This window comes from Acanthaster planci, linkage group LG01 (genome assembly GCF_054643075.1).
Source record: "Acanthaster planci isolate LZ-2023a linkage group LG01, COTS_SCS, whole genome shotgun sequence".
Lineage (NCBI taxonomy): Eukaryota > Metazoa > Echinodermata > Asteroidea > Valvatida > Acanthasteridae > Acanthaster > Acanthaster planci.
The window spans coordinates 3289544-3309059 of NC_141777.1; the positions used below are offsets into that span (position 1 = coordinate 3289544).

Consider the following 19516-nt stretch of genomic DNA (forward strand, 5'->3'; position numbering starts at 1 on the left):
AGAACGTTAGAATAAAAAATTACAAATAAAAAGTGCTAGATATGCTTACCATCTGACGAAAGATCCTTAATGTTGACGTTGCTCTGCTCCGTCTGCTCATTGCGCTTTCGGAGGGTCGGCCTTCTCTCGATGGAGCCGCCGCGGTACGAGCTGTTGCTGATCAACTTCCTCTTGTTGTCAAAACCTGAGATGCCGTCCAAGGATACTTCAAGGGCAGCGGGCCTGAGGAAGATCAAAAGGGGTGATGGAGGAAGTTCTCCAACAACTGTTGGCAGCCCTGTGATAACTTGGAACTGAGACAACTTCAAACTGTACAACAGTTATGCATGCCTGAAAGTACAGGTTATGTGTTTGGAAATCTGATATTAACTACTGTTTAAAACTGATGAAAGCATGTCTACGAACAACCTCATAACAGGAATGCAAGTTCCCCGCTTACTATTTCAAGAGCTGTTTGTTTACAATTTTGGAAGCCGTAACCAGACAGCTGGGGTTACTGACTGAGAATAATAGGTCCAATTTTTTGAGGAAAACTCAATTTCTAACAGCACTGACATAGCGCTCAGCAAGCACTGAGCATACCCGTACAGTGGTTAATATACATGTTGGCGACGAGCAAGAAAACCAAATTACCAACTCCTGAAGCCAAACACAAACCAACCAATCACCAGACACTCACTTGGTGTTAGCCAGACACATCTTGTAGAACTGCTGCTGCGTCTTGCACATCCTCCAGACATACTTGGCCGTCTCGGCGTCCTCCACTTGGAACTGCACTGTCTCCTCGTTGTGCGCCGTCTCGATGCCAAACAGACGCCTATTGTGACCCATGTTGACTATGTCACTCCACCTAGGCAGTCGCAATCATCAATATTCATTACTGCATGCGGCTGATTTCAGTGTCTCAAACACACCCCCCCTCCCCGACCCGGAGGAAAAAAACAGTCTTGAGTGCTGCCTTTCTGTTTTGCATTTGTATTAATACATTTTGTTGGCTCGTGACATAGCATCATCTATTAACGAGTTCATTATTAAGTAATAAGGCACATTCCTAAAGACGTACCAAGATACATGACTATGATGCAGGTATGTGTATGACAATGGAACATGTAAATGACTTACTTGAATGTAACTGTAGGCTGCCCGTTGAGATGTTTGACAAAGATGCCGAGGGAGGAGGCACCCAGAAGCAACTCTTGACCTGACTCATCCTGGAGGGAGAAGAGACAAGTACAGCAATCACACTGCAAGGTTAGCCAGAGTCACTGTCTCCACCCTGATCAGGCTCATCTTCCCTAGAACTATCACAACTGCCAGGTCTTTGGGGTTTGTCAGGTGTCAGGACTGTACTGTCAAGCCAGTGTTGGACTGTGTTCAAGTTACTTGGCTGAAGCCATGGCAAAGACAGCCTTCCACGGTGATGGCTATGCTTACTGTCGGTGGGTCCCTACATATTTCCAATAGAGTGACGACCTAGACCTAGCTCTGGACAACAGAGTTGGATGCAGCCTAAGGTAGGGAATAATACGGATGATCATGGATGCGACTGGCTAGCGGCTGCAATAATTTCTGCTCTAAGCGGAGTGCTGTTGAACTTAAAGAGCTCCAAGAAATTGACCTCCTCCGCTTGTGATTCAAATGCTAACACAGAATCAGTCCTCCATCCAAACCTGTCTGTGCAGTTGTCAGAGTATGCAGGGTTCCAGCTGCCAAGTTGCTAACGGCCAAAGTGTTAGCTGTATGCATATGATTGCACACTCTCTTACGAGGCCATACTAAGTACAATTTTTTCTTGAGAGTTTCCAGGTGCATCAGGATTACAGCTAAACGTTGTAAATATTCGCCATTTGGTGACAGTGGTGAGTGACAGCTGAATTCACCCAGGTGCAGCTAGTGCCAAGGTACTCCCACTGATGCAACTAATTTTTGTTGCGTGTAATCTGTCCACACTCCAAATTGGTTACAACATGTTGATGCCAAGGGCCACCTTGTCAGGGGGAAAAAACCTCACCTTTGCCGGATAGGTCTCCTGGCCGTAACCTTCAAGCTGCGAGGTCTCGGTGATGTAAGCCAACTCTGCCATGTCTGGTGACATCCCGGCATGATTGGTGTAGGCGTTGATGACCTCCTGGATTAGATCGGACAGGATCTCGGGGTCAGAGGTCAGATTCTGCATCAGCGAGAGAGAAAAGACAGCTCTGTTACACGCTGGGAAATTTGCTGGAAGGGCAAATGAAATGCACAGCACACAGTACGCAACTTGGTTAGATTATTGTCTGGCAAGAAACTGTAGATTATGAATGTGAGGCCCGCTCCCCATGCCCTTCTGTGTAATGGCACAGCTGGGAGGGTGAAATCTCTTGTGGAAACTCAATTTTTGGTTTTTGTCAGAAATGACATTTGTGATATTTCAGGTTTTACGAACAAAAACAACGGAAAGGAATGTGACGGTTTCTGGGAAGATTTATAGGGCCTCTGTATTACACTCAACTGTTTCAAAGCTTTCTTCTCAGCTGTGTAAAGTCGAACTCCTGTGAACTAATTTACTTTCAATATGCCATAGAACAGCGGCATGACATTTTGAATTGACTATCTTGGCGAACGGAAAAATGTCTTAATGCTTTGGTCTGAAGTATTCTTTTCATGAACCTTACCATTTAAGTTAGTAAAAAAAAATGGCCCACTAAAAAGTAATGAATAAAACAATTTTCCACAAAATTTAAACTTTCCATAGAAGAGAATTAATTCAAATTTTACTTGCAAGTAACTGTCACTGGTTACACAAAGATCAAAGCAGGAAAAACAGAATCATAAAAAGTGGAATGCAATGACATCGGCCAAAATAAAATACATAAATAAAATTAACTTGATACTTCCAGTAAGCCTTTTGTTTCATGCAGTAATTCATAAGTTAATTCCCAGGGGGAAAGCACAGGCCATGGACTTGCACCAGCAGGCCCAAATGCCATCCCACAGGTAAGTCCGAGGTAAAATATGCCATCAGAAGTAATGGGATACATGGAGAATAAATACATTGCTTCAGAAAAGCACTGCATGAGCGCACTTATACAAACAGACCATGCGACCGCCTTTGCACAGATTAAATATTAAACTGACACTGTAAAATACATGTATCACTCACAGGAGTTGTTTTCAGAAAAAAGGGGTCAGCTTTGAAAAAATTACCACGAAAAATACTGGAATGGGGGGAAATTACACAAGTGATACTGCTGAAAATTATTTGTTTTGATTTACTTTCCCCACTATCGAAAAGCAGTGGAAACAGATTAAAAATTAAACTGACACTGTAAAATACATGAACATGTATCACTCACAGGAGTTGTTTTCAAGGGAAAAAAGGGGGCCAGCTTTGAAAAAGAAACTACCATGAAAAAAACACAAGAATGGGAGAAAAAAACCTCAAGTGATGCCGTTGAAAATTATTTGTTTCGGTTTACTTTTCTTGGAAATTTGGCATTCATAAACAATCGAAAAGAAATTATCCTTCACAGTCGAAAAGTTCAAAAATAAGGAATTAGCCGACTTCTCAGACCTTCCTACCTTTGGGAGTAGCACAAAATCTTGGAGGTATTCCACTGTGTGTCGTTGCTGGTCATAGTCCCCAAACTCAGCTGGAAAAAGGGTTGAAGAAACAAAAGCGGGTATTAAAATATAAAAATGACTTCATGACGAAGATATTTCTGCCAGCAGGACAAAACCTACAAAAAGTCTGAACACCACATTCATTTTTGGGGGGGTTATGGTCAGACCACCCTTGGAGAGAAGTGCTTGAAGAAACATTGCACGGAGTTTCAAAATGGATGAAGATATGAGCAAAGTGTACCCTTTTCTGAACCTTTGAACTTTTGAACTATTATCAACAAGTTCCATCTGCCGATGCAGAAAATTATCCACAAGTTATGGGAAAAAATTAAAATCCAAAAATCCCACCGTGTGAGTGAGCTTGGGAATCTCCATCCAACGGAACACAGTAGGACCATTTTGCTCATGGGCAGGTTGCACAGCACAGAGACGACCATTAAGAACAACAGCACATGTCAATGCCACATTAAAATTGCCACAATCATTTCTGTAGCATTAGCTACCTTGTACTGCATAGCTGGCAAGCAACACAGCTTGTTCCGGGCTGCACGGCAGTATTCCTTCAATAATGTCGGTTTTGAGTTGCAAGAAATACAGGTATCTGATAAAGAAGACAAAAAAAAAAAAGCAAAATGCAATGTTTTCTTTGGAATGACCGAGTAAAATTTAACAACTCATCAAAAGCAAGAGTTGAAGTGCATCAACGCGTATGACGTCAATTCTACAGATTGCACTGCTGCCAATACCGGCATAATTAAATTCAAAGGAAAAAAAAAATTTATTACAATGAATTCAAGTATGCCTAGGTGCATGTGAAACTGGCATTTACACAGGTAGGTCTTTTGAAACTGCTCTACAAAAAACACAGTTCTTCATTTGATGTGAAGGTTTTTTAAAACTAAAAATTGTCTTCCAAAATCGACAGATTTTTTCCCTGTACCTACATGCATAATACAATTTGTACACGTACATGCATCAGACATGTATGCTTGGGTTTGTAGCTCTATGGTTTTACTTTAATTGCTCTCATTTCCATGTATTTCACATTTAAATGTACCCACAAGCAGGTGTATACCTACATGTATGTTCAATGTACCCGTACATCCATTTATTGTCCACATCCAGCAAATTCAGAACTTCACAGCACACAACAAATACACCACCATACCAATGTAAATTGTGAATAATATATCACTTTTTACAATTAGACGATGGTTATATGCGTACAGAGGATTTTGGTCATGCATATATACAATACATATATTCATGTACCGGTACATGTACAGACTTGTACAAAATGTAACATCTACTTCTATTCTAAACCTGTTTATACTAAATAGATTGTATAATTGTCTGTGTGTGATTCCCGAGTGTAAAATTTTGGTCCATGCTTCGAACTTGTCTCCATGGGCTGCTGTAATGTACCAGTAGACTGTAGACTGGTACGTGCATATTCCTGAGATCTGGAGAATTCTGTAGAAATAATCGGGTTACAAAATGGCAGAATGTTTCACAATGCCTTACACCCACATGCTGCACATCAAGCTTAATGCTTCAGGTATTCACCATCCTACGATATTTGACACTCCCCCTCAACCCATTAAGCTATAATCAAGAGGTTCTGAAAAAGTCTGAAATCATGGCCCAATGTAAGTTTGCAATCTAATTTAGTTAAGTGTATGTAATAATCAGACTATTTCTAATATGGTACTCATATATGGCACAAAACATCATACATGTGTTAAAAAAAGTAACCCTTGGACTTGAATTGTATTTTTGTCAAGTGTACACAGTAGAAGTTTATTTGCTAGTCTTTTGATATCTGTAGTTGGATTTTTAATACACATGTGTAGTATTTCATCATTTGGTTGCCTTGACCTACCGGTATCACAGGTCAGTGTACAAGTACATGAACTGGTGAATAAATGTGTCAACATCAAATTGTTAGACAGACCAATCCACAGAAAATGTCTAAAGCCATGCATCTAATCCCCTCCTACCCCACTGTCAATTTAACAATGACAGCAGGCAGGCTATTTGATGCTGTATGTGTACGATGTAAATGGGCAAGTTGGACGACATGTGTGCTTGCTGGCAATTTATAGCATAACGCACTGCAACTATACACGTGCACTAGTAGACGTGCGCTTGCGTACCTGTTTTACATACAAAGTGTGGACATTCCCTTGTTCTCCTGTGGTTAAGGAAACTTGAGGAAAATGCTCCTTTGAGCTGGATATTTGATGATGATTCCCTGGACTGTTCCTCTTTGGTTTGCCACAGATAACCTTGACCCCAAAATGCCTCTGAAACTGTTCTTCAGAGAGGGAGAAGCATTATGTGGACTTGTGCGAGTCCACACTATGCCATCGCACCCTATATTATGAGGACTTTTTTGTACAGAGGTCCACACTTTGTATACCACACCTGCACATGTTGGTACACCATATTAACCTCTGTGGTGTTTGAGCTGTGACTAAACTGTGACTGAATCCCACAAAATGGGTTTTGTGTGCTGTAATTGTGTCTCAGTTCTGGAAAGGCAGAGCAAACTGAGCTCTTCGTTTCAAAGTACATGTATTTCTCATTTTCTCATCCTCATGGAAATAGACATTACATGGGTTGAGAAACACCGAGGCTTCCTATCCATTTACAAAGTGTAAGATTCTTTTAAAGGCTGTCAGAGGCTTTGACAAAGGGCATCTCATTTCTGCTGGCTTGGATCACAACTGTGCATCCACCATTAAGAGCTGTCATCCATGAAGATTCATCGAAGGACACATGATACCAAGAACACCTCCACCAATTTCAATACACAACATGGCATGTGTGCACTACGGCACTATCTTGTGCCTTTTATGCCTACAGTCTGGAGGGAGAGGGAAAATCTGCCATATCTAAGATTCCAGACAAGGCAAGCATTCTCAGATTTAAAGCAATACTGTAGAAAATGCCACCGATAAATCCAATTTATTTCATTGCACGGCTACCGTACCTTGCAAGGCAGAGCCGTTATCGAGTGTCTACCACAGAACCATAAATTTTTACCATCAACGGAAAGCAATTTAATTAACAGTTTAATAAATGTGTAAAGTGAATGCAACATTTGTTTTATCACAGTCTTGATAACTGATTTACATGCATATTTTGATCATAATTTTGTACATACCCGGTACATGTATATCAATATGCAAACCTTATCTCTTTACAATGCAACTAAGAAAAACCACTGATATACATGTAAATAGTAGGCATACTGATGTGCATTCTATGATGTCAAACCCTTTTAAAGTTTGATCTTGGAAAAAATTTCATTTTTGATCTTGAAAAAAACAAAAGTTCAATTCAGTTCAATCCTTTATTGTCCAGACAAAAAATGGAAACTCTTCTTGTTCACTTTACCGTTACATACACATTCATAACATATCAACATAATATAACATCACAGTAATTAGGCATTCTATTCATATTCAAATGCTTGATATAATTAATTTGGGACAATTTGTGAGTGTTTAGCCGTTACTTACATGTACCTTAATAACATGAGGTTGTCAAGTTTCAGCTGTTTCAGTTAACAACTAACTTCAGTTCAACCCCGTGTACAGTGCATTTTGGAAAACCACAGCTCAAAAAAGGAAAGAAAAAACGTGACACTTTGAGTGGTTTTTGCATGAGTTAACTTCTGAAAAGCAATTACCCCACAAGTTGCCATCATCAATGGCGACAGATATTTTGCGGTACTTTTGGCTTGTTTACTTTCAAAACTGAGTCCCCCCACAGATCCTGAAAAACAGGGGATGGGGTATTCAGGGGCTTTTGGGGGGTCACACCAAAAGAATGTAAATAATGCTGTTTCATCCAGCGGGAGATTACGCAATCCATTTCGGAAATAAGGAAAACCAAACAGGAATTTCCAAACTGTCCATGGAAAAATTCAAGCCAATTTGCGGGTGAATGCACAGTACATAACAATCAAATGACAGATACTATTGGTACATATTTCTTAAAAAAATAAATACATGTACATTTTCGTCTTTATGTACATGTACAAGCTATGCATGTAATGTAAAAAAAAAATGCCAAAGTTCATGTGTAAAGACATACAAAAATACTGATAAAAAGTGGTGATAATAATGTGTATTTTTATATTTCATGAAATAAAATTTGACCTTTGATATTTTGTGGCAAGATATGTACATGTACCTGTACATATGGACTCATTATGCAGCTAGATTCAACTACATGTACAAAGATACTAACTTGCCATTCTCCAGGCGGAAAAACTCTTGACACTTCCTGGACACAGTTTGAATTCATGTGGGTATTGTACTGAACACCATAAAGTAATTTGGAATTTTTCCAAATTATGTACTCTAAAGGTAATGCTCAAGCACATGTATAACATTCACAAATAACATAGGGCCTGTTTTCTGTCATTTAATTTCATATCTGCAGCCAATATATGCACACAGGTACATGTACAAGCAGGCTTGTGTTATCTACATCGAGCAAAACTAAACGTTCACTTACAGATAACGTGCATAAGCTTTGGAGTATTGGCTTGACGCATTGTTTTAGAATACACAGTTGCAAACTGTCATACAAAAGCCGTACAAAATGTGGAGTTTTTATTTGATTTGTGCCCAAACGTGGCTGTGCCCAGCAGGCTCGACTTGGCACAGTGAGTTAATGGTCTAGTTCTATGGAACTGATGTAAAGCCAGCATCTGCAGCATGGCAACACTGCCCATGATAACTTGACATCATCACATGCCCCCATGAGAAAAGTCAGAGGACACCTCTGAGCAGGAACTGATGTCAGCGGTAAATTTGTTTTGAAAGGTTTACAAAAACAAACCAACAAAACACTGGACAAGGTGTAATTCTTCCATGTTACTGGCTGCACACATGTACAGTACATACATGTATCCTGCCAGTAGCAATTTATTTTTTAAGGTCTTAAAACCTCGAACACTGGGCAGGGTAATTCATCTGTGTCATCTGCCTGTAAGCTGAACCCAACAGCTATAACTAATTTGCTATGAGTCTCTCACATGAAAAAGAGTGGATTCTAGTCACATATCCATGTGGCAACTGTTAACATTTCAACTACATTTTAACAGCCTGCTGCAGAAACACACTCACACAGATGATAGGGTAAGGGTTGGGAATGAGACAAACAGGAAGTGATCAACTATTTCTACACTGTACATGTAGTTAGGCTCACTGCAAAAGCTTGCAGTGATTTCTTGGAATTCCTACATTACAGAGAACAGACACATTGGATCCTAGCAGCCCCCTTCCCCAAACTGAGCTCTTTATGTAGCTACCAATATGGTCCATGTACAGCAACGTGGATGGGTCATCTCTACACTGTTTGCAACCAGACCAGGATTTCCACCCAATAAAAAAGGATCAGTCTTCAGAGGATTTTGGAGGAATGCATGCATAACAAAGGCTTGTTGTGTGGGATCAAAAGGACTACTGGCATTTGAAGGATGGGGGAACAACAGAAACCACCTTGCTGGAATGTCCTCGCATGGCTCACTGAATTTTTTTTTTGGATTGGGGGGAGGGAAAGATGTAGGTGCATATACACCGCCTCAGTGCCCGCTCAGTGAGAAAACAAAACGGTCATTCAGGTGTCTCCAATGGTTTGAAGACAAAAAGGCACACTACACTGATTTGAATGATGGGTACAAGCTTAGTTTTATAATGTCAGTCAGTCCTACTTTTCATTTTTTCATATGGAAAAAGAAATGGGCTTGCACAGACGGATTAGATTTTAACTTTGCACATTACAGGGTATTTGTATCTGGTGCTGTTCAGGCTTTAAATGATGCAGGTTTAGGGGAGAAATGCCACATAAACTTAGCATGTGCAATCAGATTTTGTAAGTGGACTGAAACAAGTGACCAGACCCATTTTATTTGTGGCAAAATAAAAAGATCAAAAAAAGTTGAAAACCGCAAGAAAAAACATGTACATTAAAACCCTTGGCTGAGAAATTATGGCCAAAGCTGTAGGTGTAACGTACATGTACATGTAGTCAAAATCGATCAAGTGATGTGCGAGACATGCATGAAGTACAGCCAGAAATGTGGAGTGAGTTTTGGTTGACTTTGAAAGACAATTTGTCAAAAGCTACATACCGGTGAATATCATATTTCAAATTCGAATAGAAATATGTACTCCTTGAGTAAAGGAACAGGGATGTCAAATTTTAATGGATAAAGGCAACGTGCATGTAAAACAGCATTCCATCATGAAACTCTCCATGCTTGTACCAATACGTAAACTGCACATTATAACAAAAAGCTTCTACTTAATCTTTGATGACAAACAGAAAACATCCGGTCTCTCCCCTCAACTCAAACATTTACCTTTACAGCCTTCTGATTTTTAATTTCAAATGCCACAAAGAAAGTAGTTTGGGTCTGACCTTGTGATCTCCTGCCTGAGTTGATGGACATTGGAAGCGAAGAGCATGACGCAAAACCGGAGGACGGGGTCCTGGGCGTTCTTTTCCAGCTGCTTCTTGAGCGGCTTCTCCAGGTCCACCCAACGCAGCTTGTAGCCCTTGTTGATGTACTGGAGACCAAAGTACATGGTCTAGATGGGAGAGTTGGAGAAAAAGAAAAACACACATACATGTATGCGTAAATAAACAGACCATACCCAGGGGGGAATAACATACTTGTTCCCGATGCCACCTGTCCTCGTGTGGTCTCTCCAAGTCTGGTGACTGTCACAAAATGGAGACTTTCTTGCAAATGTGCAGTAACTGGGTCATTATTTTACAAGTACACGTACAAATAGTCGTGATGTTTTGGGCTAAAAAAACCCCCCACTTCTTGTGAAGTGATAAAATGATATCAACAGCGCCCTTGTTCATAAAACACGCAGAATACATGCACCAACCTCACTTTACAATATTACATTATTTGGTAATTTGGGGGGACCAAAAATACTGAAAGCCTGGCCCAAGGGCAGGACATTTCTACAAGACTTGAATTTGAGCACATCGAGCACCTAGTACAAACTTGAATTTTGTAATAAACTTCAGCGTACCTGTACATGTATAAATGCTGATTAAAACCAGAAGATCTCCAGAGTTTTATTTCAGTGGTAACTGCAATGCATGTTATCTTTAAAATTTCTTCAGCAAAACATTCTTAACCGAGAAAACAAAATCAACTCACAAATTTAGGACAGAGTAAAAACTTAAGGTACATATGCTAAACATACGCACATAAACCCTCTAAAAATACTTCTTATCCATAAACATACATGCAAATACACACACACCGGTATACATACATGTACGGTATGATACCAACACAAACTACGTATAATGTAATGTACATGTACCTGATACATGCACAAATTTTGTGTGCATGTACATGTACATAAATTTTAACATAAAATGTTGCCATAATTTATCACGGCACAGCTGCATACATGTATATGAAGGAATTCAGCAGTCTTCATGTACAGTATGCATATACACTGGTACATGTGGAAAATTTATAAAATCTTCATGGTTCGCAATGAACAGACCATATACATGTACACTGTACATACTGGTACCGGTACATGTACTTGTTACATTGAATGTTCACTGTGAGCTGATTCAAATACTGTACCTCTACATGTACAGTGTACATGTAGGCTACATGTACATGTACATGTACAGTATACCGGTACCTTGAATAAAAATGTACTTGTATGTGCAGTACATATATGTACATGTATAGCCTACATGTTAGTACCTGTATGTATACGTACATGTATGCATGTACATGTAGTGCACATATACATGTATTTTACACAAAAGCCAAAATGTAGGTGCATGCATTCTCAATTCAAGGGGAAAAAAGGTTTCAGAGGCAGGTTCATAAACGAAACAATCAAGTGGAGCTAATGTCAATAGAAAGGACTGATTGGACCGCTAACAGGGGATGATGTTTATGAGTAATGGGCAAGGGTCACATAGTTCAACCTGTAAAGTTATGCTAGAAATGTTGTGTGGTGAGAGCTGGGATCAGGGCTGGGTCAATGTCACTCTGGAATGGAATTTGGAACAGGTTCATGTTGAATGCGGGCCCCACCATCAGGTGTTATGGTACGCTACATGTACATGTACTAGTATCTTGTCGGATCAGATAAGGTCGTTCTCATTAAAGGAGGGAATGTTCATCTACATTGTACGGTAGACCATGTAGGCTCCTATGAAGTTATAAAACCTGTCAAAAAGTCTAGCTTTTAACCAGTATGTGGACACAGATCATAAACTGCTTAAGACTTCAGCTCAAACTATCGAAAACAGTCAAAAATTCCTTCCTCTTGATTTGCCTCAGTACACAGACACATATATGGGAAATTAGACTGATATTGACTGATATGACAACCGTGTCAAGAATGTACCAGTATCTTTGCACAGGAGGGTTAATACAAACATCCAATGAGCTGAAAGAATGAAATACCCCAACAACATGTGACAGTTATCAGTATGCACCTTAACCTGTTCCGGTATATCATGTGACAGAACCATGACAGAGCCATCTGTACATGTACATACTCGAATCGTACTCTACATGTACCGTTACCCTGTAGATCAATAAATGGTTATAAAAGTATGCAGCCAACCCATGACACAGGAATCAATGCAATAAATGTGAACTCTCCATCATGTTCGTGTACCGTACTTTAAAAACATTTTCTGTCTTGCACTCAAACAGGTCATAACCGTCAGCAATCACATGATCATTGTGTCCGTGCAGCTACATGTACACCCCTAGGCCATGATACAGGTATTGTACAGGCTGTACATGTGTATAGCGCAGTGTATGGGTAAGTGGCTGAAATGTTCACACTTTGATTGAACGCGGCATGTTTAATGCAATTGAGGTGCCTCCGGGGTGTGAGTGGCCACGTAAAAATCAAGCTGAAGACAGCTAGCAAAAAGCTGAAATGTAAAAGGTTCCCGTACATTCGTACAGACCAGGTGTACAAAAAGCTGTATTTTAGGGTCAACATCTAATCAAAAAAAGCTGAAATCAGCTAAAAAGCTCAATTCTCACACCCCTGGTGCGCGTTCAGACCACTGCATCCCATTTGCATGCATGTGGTAGGCATGCATGCTATATTCCTCTTTGACGAACAGGGTGTTGTCACATGTACGCGCCATCCATGTTCATGGCAGCAAATGTGAGTGCAGTATCACTACCACACTGATGCATTTTTTTCAGATTAGTCTGTAGCGACGACGGTTATAAACCTGCAGGACACTGTGACAAATTCCACACTGCTTCTAAAATAACCTGTGCAGGCTTAGATTTCCTACTCCCACCTGCAGTACATGTAGGTCATTCCACTCACACAGGACAAACCTATATGTATGCGTACATGTTTGATTGGTGTGCCTGAAACTGTTTGCTACATGTAAATTCAACTTTGAAATGTTTATTAATTTAAACAAAACAAAACAAAATAAAAAACCAAGCAACGCACAATTTCCATTAACTGTGCCATGCAAAAAATAAAAATGTTCAAGCAAATTTTCACCACCACTGCCATCTTTAAACTTGCTGATAAATACATGTAACGATAAGTTGAAAAAAGATTTTTTTTTCACAAGATTGTGGACAAACAGTTTAAGACAGTCTCCCTCAATGCCCGTTAGTCATTATAAATCTTTACTGCAGGTGAACACATCTTTTTATTTCCTTACAAAACATTGGGTACTATTGAGACTTGCATGGTCTCACAGGTGGCATTTATCTGGCACATGTGCTGGTTATGCCTTCAATGAAACTGTGTCCTCAGCCCATCACGTGTAAGTCAAGTCAGTTTTCGCAAAATATCCAACTGCAGTTTATACCTGTACATCTGATGAAGTTTTAAGCCCAACTGAGGGAATTTACACTGATTTCTATGAGCACTCAAGCTGCAGTTCACGCATGGCATTTTTCTTTTGTGCAAGTGTAACCCGGCGCAGTCACTGAAAAATTGAATCCTTGAAACCTTACTTTCAAAAATTTGACACTGGACTGCATTCCACAAAATTGTTTTAAAATGTGAACAAGACCCATGACTTGTGCACTTGAGGCTGAAAAAATCACAAGACACCTTTAGCACTGGAAAAAAAATGAGGCTTTGGAACAGTCATTGTTCATGAGCAAGCCATTTCCAATCATGTCCCCTTGAATCCACCTTATCCGGTGTAACCTGTTGACTGAGGTACAAGTAGGTGCCAGACAATTTTTTATTCCAAGGCTCACTCTTGCTTTTTCTTAAATTGTTACTCAAAAGTGTAGCAATGGTTTCACCATCAATTTTACATTAATTGTCAGTGTGAACTGTTCATTTGCAATGCAACTGTACAGTATTTATTGATTTTATTTCAACTCTACAGGTAGGTTCCAAAGTAAACTATTAACCTACATGTACATATGTACCATAGCTTCCAATTCAGTATGTCCGACTTGTGAACATGTATCTTCCTTATCTGTTAGGGACCTGGGGGACAATGCAATGACAATGCTATCAACGATGACTCATTCGCAGAAATACATATCAAAATCCACAGGTACACTTTAGCAGTGTACATCTGACCTGGAGCCACTGCGGATGTGAAAGCAAAATTGTTGGCATATTTTCAAATCAGTCATGTGCAATCCATTACCCGCTTTCCAGAAAATTGGCCGACCAGAAAATGTCACATTTCCTTTAAGCACTAGCTGCCCCTTGTGGATGATTAAAAACCCAGAGATGTCTGTGGCTGGCCCAACTGAGCTGAGTTTGTGTGTTTTTCTTTTTTCTCCCCATTTTGGAAGGTGACCTCCAGTGACACTGGATAGGCAACTCATACAAACATCCTGACAAGGTGGCAGGCAGTGATTGGGACGTGCCAAGCATGATTTATGGGTGTATACTAAGTCTTCCCCACTGCCCACTTGCAATGGAAAGTTCACAGGCCCACTAGAAGGGGGCCCACATACACCAATACATGCACCTGTCAGAGACAAGATGTATTCCTTGAAATTCAAGAATCGGATCATTTCTTGAATGAATGAATGAATGAATGGAATATTTACATTTCCTGGAGACTACACAGAAACATTCAGTACAAAACATGTACATGTACCACATACATGTATTGTTCTGACATGTCTAACTAAAAAAACGAACACAAACCAACATACCAAATGATTCACATACATGTACATGTGTAATTCTTCCGACATAATGAAAGTTACCGTCTTGTTCTGTACATGTACCAATATGTACCGTACCTGCACAGGTCTTCAAAATGATTTGAGAGGTTACCTTAGCAGCCTTATGAATAATAAACACATTGATGCGACGAACGATGCCGACTGTCACAACTTAACTTAAATCTGAAATAATCGTAACCGGCATATACGCACGTACACAATGCTTTTGGACTCCAAGCCAACAAAACCATTCCATTGCTAGCTCCAGGCAACTCTTATGGGAACACTGTGCATGGTCAAAGTTTAAGTATATGTACATGATGATTAGTGTCCGCATCTGGAAAATTGTCAGTTTGATTGATAATTGTAGTCATTTTTTTCCCTCCTTAACCCACCTTCCTAGCTACTCCCGTTACAAAACTATGGCTCATGCAGATGTTCCATACGGAACACAAACCGGTACGAGTACATGTACATGTAGCAGGTTTCACTTCAAGCATGAAACTGTTTCACTTTAGATACCGGTATACAGGAGTAGTATGACTTAACTCAGCCTCTATAAATTTATAGCTGTGGCAATGTGGCAAAGCCTCATAGGCATAACCTCAGATGAACCATACCTCCTGCCTCGACAGCCAGACATGACATACCACATGAAAAAATTTCGCATTATGACAGGCTGCCTTTCCCACATCCTTTTCAAGCTAACAGAAAAACAAGCCACGCTAAGAAAAACTCTTGCCATGAAATTCTACAGCCCTGCACCTTCCGTGTTGCATCTTACATGTGGCATTATTTGCACACTGGGCTCTAAATGAATGTGACAGTCAGAAGAGTGCAAAAGACCATGCTTAAAGTCTCATCACAAGCTCCTGAATAAAAAAAAAAATTACAAAGTTTTGAAAAGTCACACATTATAAAATCCCTATCCGCTCCACCGTACACAGTGGAATCAAAACTTAATTCAGAAAGTGACATACAAACTGTATGCAAAATACTGTACATGTACATGCACATGTGTACACAAGTACATGTATGTACATGTACATGTATGCATGCAAGCCTTCCACCTCTCTCGCCTGCAATGACCTTCCTGATCTCAGAAATTATGTCAAGGTCACCCCCTACTGAGCTCTCAGTTCTGAGTTTGACAACAGTTACTTTCTTACTCACACAACTCTATTGCTGTACTCAGAAAGCAGGTGCAGGATATACCAACATGTAAACAAAAACACAGCACATATAGCGGTGCATGCATGTTCCACCGGTACACGTTCATTGATTCAATGCATGCCTACATACATGTACATGTAGGTTTACATTTGGATGGGTCTTTTACATCTGATTCCCATCATTCGGCAGATTGGCTGACAGGTTGAAGAGAAGCCGAATGCCTTAGGGGCATTCAAAATTAGAACAGCAAAATGAGTGCAAAATTATGCAAAATTTGGATGATGAAAATAGATCATACATGTAAATGCATTACAGCAAGGACAGTAAAAACTGATGTTTAAAAGTATTGAAAAACGTGTACCTACATGTACATGTATCACACACAGATTTTTCTGGTATCTTCATAGCTCAAGTTTGTAAAAGAAACAAAATGGGATGAAAACTCTTCTTAGCATTTAACATTTGATTTTGTACATACATGTAGTAAATTTCCACATGAACGTACGGTACATGTGCATGTGCATGTATGTCCGGCACTACAATCACTTATAATGCTCATCCTGCCTGTGCATGTTCTCCTTCACAAGGTACAAAATACAAAATGCTCATTTTATTACCAAAATAATCATGATCCTCCTTACTGTATTTTCATCACCCATCACCCCTTATCAAGAAGACCGGAAAGTCACAGAAGGCAATCAGTAAAGCCACAGCTTAATAAGGGTTTCTTTAGTAAAAAACACGGAAGATCTGTAGATCTGCAATGTAAAAAAATAAGACTGCAATTCCTGCTTCCTGCACGGCCAACTTTGCCAAGTTTCCTGTTAACCTTGGAAAGTGGAGGAGTGGTGAGTGGGGAGGGGGTATCTAGGGTCACAAACTAATTGAGTCACACCCACCTCCTCAAGTTGCAGACGCTGTGCAATGGTATCCAGACAGTCTTGTCCCAGACTCTCTGATGTCAGTGTTAATTCCAACAGAGTGTTATCCAAGAGCTGAATTCGGACAACAAATGAGTTTTTGCCGGTCACATTGTACCGCCGTGTTTTCTTCAGCCGCAAGCCGAACGGCATGTTGACGGTTTTTCCTCACAGCGAGGTACACAGCTGAATTGACGGGTGTTGGGTTTTCCTCAAATTACACTCAATGTCTTGAAGTTCGTTTGGAAATGCATTGCACATGCACTATTGTCAAACGATATGCATCTCTCCAACGAGATGGCCTGTGATACATGGTTGATACCTAGAAAAATGAAACAAAAACCGAGGATGTAGGCATGATGAATAACAATAATAATGAAGAATTCTATAGCTCTGGTTTTTGCCATAAGAGGCATTCATTGTGCTTGCTCCGATTTTATCCCAGTCTGTTGTCTGACTGTCAACAATTGTCCATGAACCAGAGGGTTCAAAACTACAGTTGGGCAAGGAGATGTATTTTTAGCATGGACTTGAATGTTTCTAAAGAGTCAGCAGCTCTGATATGCATGCCTGAGTATACAAAAGCTCTGGTGTAGCCACTTGAAATGACTGAGACCCCCCACAAGTTGTTGGCCCTGTGTTCAGCGTGACTATGAAGTACAGTTGCTCTGGTTTCCTTTCACCTCCATTACAATGTTACCAAATACAGGGGGCTACCGGTACTTTGAATGGCTGTGCTGATATTCAATTTTGCATTACACTCGTAAAATCCGTTACATGACAACAATATACGGCAACTGAAAAGAATCCAGGCTTAATCATGCCAATTAAATCCAGGCTGGGACATTTTGCACTGATATCTTTAGACACTTTACTGGCTGAAGATCCTTATTTAGTCATGTTTCTAACGCAATCAAAGGCATTTCCAATGTTGTTGCACACAAGCTATAGCATCAGTCTAACTATTTTAGATGGCAATCCAGCTGGACCAGGCATTGACAAATCTCAACAAAAGAAAATACAGTGTCTCAACCTTTTTCAATTTATGTGGTTCACATTCGGCAAGAAAGTGTTAAAATGTTAAAGAGGCTGACACCGGTTTCTGAGAGTGAGAAGATAGACCAAAAAGTTAGTTTAAAAAATACAGCATGTAGGCCCTATGGTGTGTATTTTAAAACATGACTTGATAGAAAGAGACAATTTCCCCATTCTCCATTCCAGGTCAACTGGCCCGGAAAAGTACCAAACCATGCTGGTGAGAAATATTTGTGTTTAGTTCAATGCCGGTCACCCCCCTCAAGTGTCAAATTTACAAATCAACATCATCGGGTACCAGATGTACATGTATGAAAAAGGATGAAGATGCACTGTCCTGATCCCACATCCATGAAATCTACATTCATCATGTTCATCACTTTTAATTAAAACTGGTTAGGGTGCCTAGGCCTATTCCAATCCAGATTAGAGCACCAGTGCGGCTGTGAAATCATAAAATGTGTCTTGGAACAACAGAATGCTACAAAGTGCAATACCTTTTAAATAATGTCGACTACCATGGCAACGTATCTGTACTGTCAATGTCTGTGGCACATCATGACTGTACAGCACAGTACGGACTTAACGTTAGTAAATAAGCAAGGTAAAGACGTTCAAACTCACAGCTAGCTGCATGTTCAAGCGAGGCGTAACAACAGCGTCTAGACACAAAATGAACGGGAAGCTATTGCGGCAATCGTCAAGACCGAAGAGAAATCACATATTCTGCAAATTTAGTGACTTGGCTGTACTGCCAATACTTACAGAGGAGCAATCGTCTGTATTGTTAAAAATCCAAGATTCACCATCCTAGTTTGGTCATGTTATCCTGTAAGAATGAAGGCTGTACTCGGCCACCACTTGCCGGCTTACAGTGCAGAAGCGTACATGTGTATAGCCAGCTAGCAATTTGGTACACATGTATAACAACTTGCTGCTACGCACGTCAGCCGTTTCACACAAAAACAGTCTAATTCCGCCGGAACTAATTCATCTTATTGAAAGTTGAAATGGCTGACAATTACTTCCTCCAAATGCAGCGAAGGAGACCATGTGCTTCCCCTATGGGCTTGAAGTGACTCCCTTGGAATCGTTTAACTTGTGTTGTGTCAGAAAAATTGAAAAAATGTAGGGAGGTCATCAATCTACAGGTGTTATTGTATCGCTCCGCATGCGATGAATGACTAGGGAATGTCTGCTATGCGATTTGCGTGAGAGTGGTCTGTGGTTGGTCGGGTTTGCGTCTCAACCTGGTCTCATTGCCATACCGCTTAGAGAGTTTGGTCACGGATCGAAAGTTTGTCATCTGATTCATTGAAGCAGAAGAAAGGCTGAGCATTATTGAGGAATTTGTCGCGTCAGACGTGACAGTGACGAAATTTGATGTCGACTAACCGTCACGGGTTCGGAGAGATTTGTGTAATGTTCGGGGAAATAAGGTTCCAAGTACTCCGGAGGAGAGACGATTTGAAAGCTTTCAGACTCCCACTTGTAGGGAGAGCTTCTAAAATTACTCAGTGAGCCCTACGAGTACGAACTCCAGCTATGATGGCCACAATTTCCTTGA

The 19516-nt window shown here is 40.3% G+C and overlaps 1 protein-coding gene across 1 annotated transcript in view; it reads right to left on the reverse strand.

Annotated features, from left to right (window-relative positions):
* LOC110974167 (tyrosine-protein phosphatase non-receptor type 21-like) overlaps window positions 1–19148 on the reverse strand; it is a 30849-nt gene extending 11701 nt beyond the window's left edge. Inside the window, exons 1-9 of the mRNA XM_022225591.2 lie at window positions 18715–19148; window positions 16894–17236; window positions 10045–10214; window positions 4107–4204; window positions 3562–3632; window positions 2012–2170; window positions 1123–1211; window positions 680–850; window positions 50–222 (exon numbers count right to left, since the gene is read on the reverse strand). Of these exons, the coding sequence (XP_022081283.2) occupies window positions 50–222; window positions 680–850; window positions 1123–1211; window positions 2012–2170; window positions 3562–3632; window positions 4107–4204; window positions 10045–10214; window positions 16894–17067 (1105 nt within the window). The 5' untranslated portion in view covers window positions 17068–17236; window positions 18715–19148. The remainder of the gene's footprint in view (window positions 1–49; window positions 223–679; window positions 851–1122; window positions 1212–2011; window positions 2171–3561; window positions 3633–4106; window positions 4205–10044; window positions 10215–16893; window positions 17237–18714) is intronic.
* Window positions 19149–19516: the final 368 nt, after the last annotated feature.